The sequence below is a fragment of the Vespa velutina genome, chromosome 13, assembly GCF_912470025.1.
Source record: "Vespa velutina chromosome 13, iVesVel2.1, whole genome shotgun sequence".
Lineage (NCBI taxonomy): Eukaryota > Metazoa > Arthropoda > Insecta > Hymenoptera > Vespidae > Vespa > Vespa velutina.
The window spans coordinates 3795242-3800241 of NC_062200.1; the positions used below are offsets into that span (position 1 = coordinate 3795242).

The window sequence follows — 5000 nt, forward strand, 5'->3', positions numbered from 1 at the left end:
TGGGAAAGTCGTTCGATTATTATAATAAAATATATTCGTCTTTAAATACTTACTTACTACGGCATAATCGATAATAATGACGACATTCGAGGGCGAATTCATATTATTTTATTTCTGCTGATTTTTTTCCTGTTTTTTTTTTTTTTTTTTTGTACGTAGACTTCTTTAAAAAAAAAAAAACTACATCATAGTTCGAATATTTCAGAATGAGTATGTATATATGTATGTATGTATATAACTATGTATATAAGTACGTACATATGTATAAAATGTTACTTCGTAACCATCAAGAGAATATATTTTTTACATTGATCAATCATCTATCATTGAACTTATTTCAATCTTCGTGCAAAGTCCATTAATTTTCTTGTTCTAATATGAAATACTTAATATATATATATATATGGAGAGAGAAAAGAATTCGTTCGTTATCGATAAGTTTAGTGCGCATGAATTTCATGGCGTATGTACATCAATGCGTTCGATTTTAAAACTTGGCGAGCACGTGCCGCGTTGAAATTCGATATCGCCTTCCGAGTTTGTCATGAATGAAGCTGCCGAGAGTGTGTATGAGAGAGAGAAAGAGAGAGAGAAAGAAAGAGAGAGAGAGAGAGAGAGAGAGAGAGAGAGAGAAAGAGAAAAGGATAGATAGATAAACGAAGAGACAAGCGTCATCTGTCGTGAAACGTTCGTAGCATCGATATCGAAGGTGGCGCCACCCATCATCGTAGAAAGGTATTCAAGTCTCGACGTGTTTCAGAGTCCTTCGGCATAGAGAAAAAGAAAGAGAAAAAAAAAGAGAGAGAGAGAGAGAGAGAGAGAGAGAGAGAGAGATGAGAGAAAGTGACATTGTCGTCGTAGGTTAGGTTAACATAAAGGAATGATAGAAAATAATATAACAGGAAAATAATAGAAACTTACCTTGACTTGAGATAAACCGTTGCTTTGAGTATTCCTTTGCCTTGACAACATCGCTTCCTGTCTGAAACGTCGAAGGAAAAGAAAAGAAAAAGGAAGAGATATAGAAAAAGAAATTTGAAAAAATGAAAAAGAAAGAAAGAAAGAGAGAGAGAGAGAAGGGAAAATCTTCTTATAATTTCGTTTCGATTCTCGTTACATACATACTTGAGATATTTTTTTAACACGCGCAGGATTTTTCATACGACTTTCGAACATGCACACATTGTCGTAAATAGGCGCGCAAGCAGAAGGTAAACGTATTTTATTCGAGTATAAAGCTTTAATCGGATCGAATTTGTCGCTATTAAAATCAAGACTATCGTCGGACGTCGAGCTGTTATCGTCGTCCGCCATCTTGCAAACTACTCCACGTCGTCTGCTCTTGTCGCTGTAGCTTTTGCTCCGGCATGGCGCGTAATATGAATCCTTTTGCTTTTCTTTTCTTTTTTTCTCTTTTTTTTTTCTTGTTTTAAATAAACGAAAGTACACTAATTTTAAAAGTTAAAAGTAATACTCTTTTTCTGCTAAAAATAAATTTAACGATATTAAATTATATTTTTTTTATGTATACACATATACATGTATACATCTTATTATATATATATGTATGTATATAAGTTATGTATCTAGATATACATCAAATTTTATGTACGCATATAATACATAAATATATATATATATATATATATATATATATATATACACATATAGATTCATATGTATCTAACATAATGAGTATATAATATATATATATATATATACCTCGTAATAATTTATCGCCCAAGAAAAAAAATATATATATAGGAAACTTTTAATACAAATTAATACGGAAGTTCTTGGATCGAAAGAATTAATAAATATCTGATTTTGAAACGGGCCGTGAATTTTAATAATCTTTCACTCTTCGTTCTCACATTGTTTTCGGTAGAATGCTTTCAACTCGATTTCGCTGGATAATGACCATATATACATACATATATATAAATATGACTATATATGACTATATATGCATCTATAAATATATATATATATACAATACAGAATATAAATACATATATATACGTACATAAATGTCGTATATAAATCCAATAAAAGAAAGTAACATTATATTAAGAAGGTATTAGGCAAAAGGGAGAGGAGTGGAGGATAGTAATGGTTGATGATGGATCGGTGGAAGTGGGGTAAGGGAGAGTAAGGAGATAGGAAAAAGATTTTTGCGTTGCGATGATTGGTGATGAGGGGTGGGGGGTGGGGCGGGGGAGGGGGGGAGTTAGGATGTTAACCTCTTAGCAGAACGAATAGAGAAACTTTCTTTCGCGGGCTATGAGAATTACGTAAAGACACAGTTCGTGCGCACCTTCAGTTAGAAGCTGCATAGAAATGCGTGTCCGAGGGAGAGGCAAGGCAAGGCAAGGCAAGGCAAGGCAAGGCAAACAAACAAGCAAGTAGACAAGTAAGCAAGTAAGCAAGTAAATAGCCGTCGCCTCCGCCACCGCCACCACCGCCACCATCGCCGCCGTCATTGCCGCCGTTAGCTGCCGTCGATGCGCGAGTGGAGGTTACGCGCGCACAGGAAGTGAAACACAACCTGCAAAGAGAGGACAGAAAGAAAGTTTTCACTCGTGCAAATGTGTTTTCACTTTCATGGAAATGCCAATGCTCGAACGCTCTCGTCCGAGAGAGTTTACCTCGTCTCCACCCTCTCTCTTTCTCTCTCTCTCTCTCTCTCTCTCTCTATCTATTTATCTATTTCTCTCTTTTTCTCTCTCTCTCTCTCTCTCTCTCTCTCTCTCTTTATCCCCTCCCCCGGCCCCTATCCCATCAACTCTTCCCGTTGACTTTTTCACTATTCTTGCTTGTATCGTCGTCGATCCTTTTTTATGTATGTATTTATGTATGTAGGTATGTATGTAGGTATGTATGTATATATTATATATATATATATATATATATATATATATATACGTAAGTCTCTCTTTCTATAAACGACGAATTAGAAGAGTTTCCCGATAATGATCGTTAACTTTCGTTACATTTGCCTTTCGGGCAAATTCAAATAATCTCATCGTTATGTACGTACCTTGTGAACTTTATATTTTTTTTCTCCATCTTCTTCTTCTTCTTCTTCTTCTTCTTTTTTTTTCTTTTTTTCTTTTTTTATCCTCCTTTTCATTATTTTTCTTTTTCTCTTTTCTTTCCTTTACTTTTTCAATTTGAAAGAAACGTTAATATACATACATATATATATATATATATATATATATATATATATATATATATATATATATATATATAATTGCGTGTAACGTATATACATATTTCTTTAGATAGGTATGTACATACATAAGTATGATGCGCATAATTCGCACGGATTTTATATATTGACGATTCTCCGAGCGAAACGTTCGGTAGTATTCCTATGAGAGCCTCAAGAGAAAGTACTTACTCGTTCCCGTATGTAATTACGAGTAGAAAGAGAAAGAGAGAGATAGAGAGTAGAGATAGAGATAGAGATAGAGATAGAGAGAGGGGAGAGGTAGAGAAAAAGAGAAGGACTGACACGATAAGACTGTTACCTTAATTGGAAAATCGCACAATCAATGCTCTTAAGACTTTCATCAGAGTCGTTGTTTCTCTTGCCTTTAGGTTATCCACGTACGTTGGTCTCGAGATATGGAAATATCAAAGGGGAAAGTAGATCGATTCGTTGATTTTTTTTCGTTTTTGTTTTTCTCTTTCTTTCTTTTTTCTTTTTTTTTTTCTTTTTTCCTTTTCTTTTTTTTTCTTTCATTCTTTCTTTCTTTCTATCTTCAATTATTAATTTATCTCACGTACTCATTCGTACATACGTACGATACATAGAAAATACTTGCTTACGTATGTAACGTGTTGTTAAATCTATTTTAAAAAGTTTGATTAGAAAATATATTTCTGATGTAATTAGGATAATTTGAATTATTATTAATAATGCATTAATTAGATAAAAAAAAAATATATATATATATATCGGTTATTGCAGGTATTATAAATCGCATTGGAGAAAAAAAATATTTGCCGTTCCTTTGGAGTGGCAAAGATAAGGAAAGAAAAGGGACGTAAGGTGGGGAAATATCGAGGAGGGTGGTTTTGGATGATAGAAGGCGCGGGGGTGGCTAAAGAGGCCCCGCCGCAGCGTACGGGTCCCGATGCCGGTCCCCGTATCGCAAACCCTCACGCTAACCTCCACCCTAGTACCCAAGGAGGAGTCAAACATGCCCTTCATAGACGACGAATTACTTTGGTGCCCTGACAATGATGGAAAGATGGTCGACTTAACTCAATGCCTTCAGGTTAGAACACTATTATTATCATTATTATTATGATTATTATTTTTATTATTATTACTATTTTTTACTTTCTATTATCTTTTATTTATTATCCTTTTTTTTTTCTTCTCCTTAATAATTTCTTTTTCAGACTGCAAAAAAAAAAAAAAAAGATCTATTAACATTAATTATATAATATATAGATGAAAACAAAATTTGTCGATAAAAAAAATATTAAAAGTAAAGAACATTAAAAAAAAAAAAAAAGTGTTCATATCGTTTTACAATATTATAAAATTCATTCAATGTTATATTGTAAAATATTTAAATTGTTTAAAAAAAGTAAATTTAATTGAATTAACAATTTAATTGAAAGTCAATGTGTAAGAGGGCAGCACTCGACGAACGGTATTCTGTTATCAGGAAAGTAGTACTGGTCAATCGGTCGAGTTTTCTGCAATGGAGTTAAGCGCGTTAGTTGGTACACCAGCTGCACCTAACGTACCGACGGAAGAAGGCGAAGGTATGTCCAATGTTACCGGGGAAGAACCCTTCGATACGTTAGATACATTTCTTCGAGAATTGCAAGCGGATTTGGCCGAGGCCAGTCAACCAAGTTCTACCACGACACCTCTTACGAATTCCTGTAGGCGGCAAAGGTACAACATCGCTGCGGCGAATCCTTTATTAGCGGGTATGTAAATTTAAAGAAAAATTTTTCATTTCTCGATCTAT

At 34.0% G+C, this 5000-nt stretch overlaps 1 protein-coding gene across 1 annotated transcript in view; it reads left to right on the forward strand.

Moving 5' to 3' along the window:
• Positions 1-5000, forward strand: part of LOC124953610 — a 36067-nt gene that overhangs the window by 20779 nt on the left and 10288 nt on the right. Inside the window, exons 3-4 of the mRNA XM_047505212.1 lie at positions 3980-4289; positions 4689-4959. Coding sequence (XP_047361168.1) covers positions 4146-4289; positions 4689-4959 — 415 coding nt within the window. The 5' untranslated portion in view covers positions 3980-4145. The remainder of the gene's footprint in view (positions 1-3979; positions 4290-4688; positions 4960-5000) is intronic.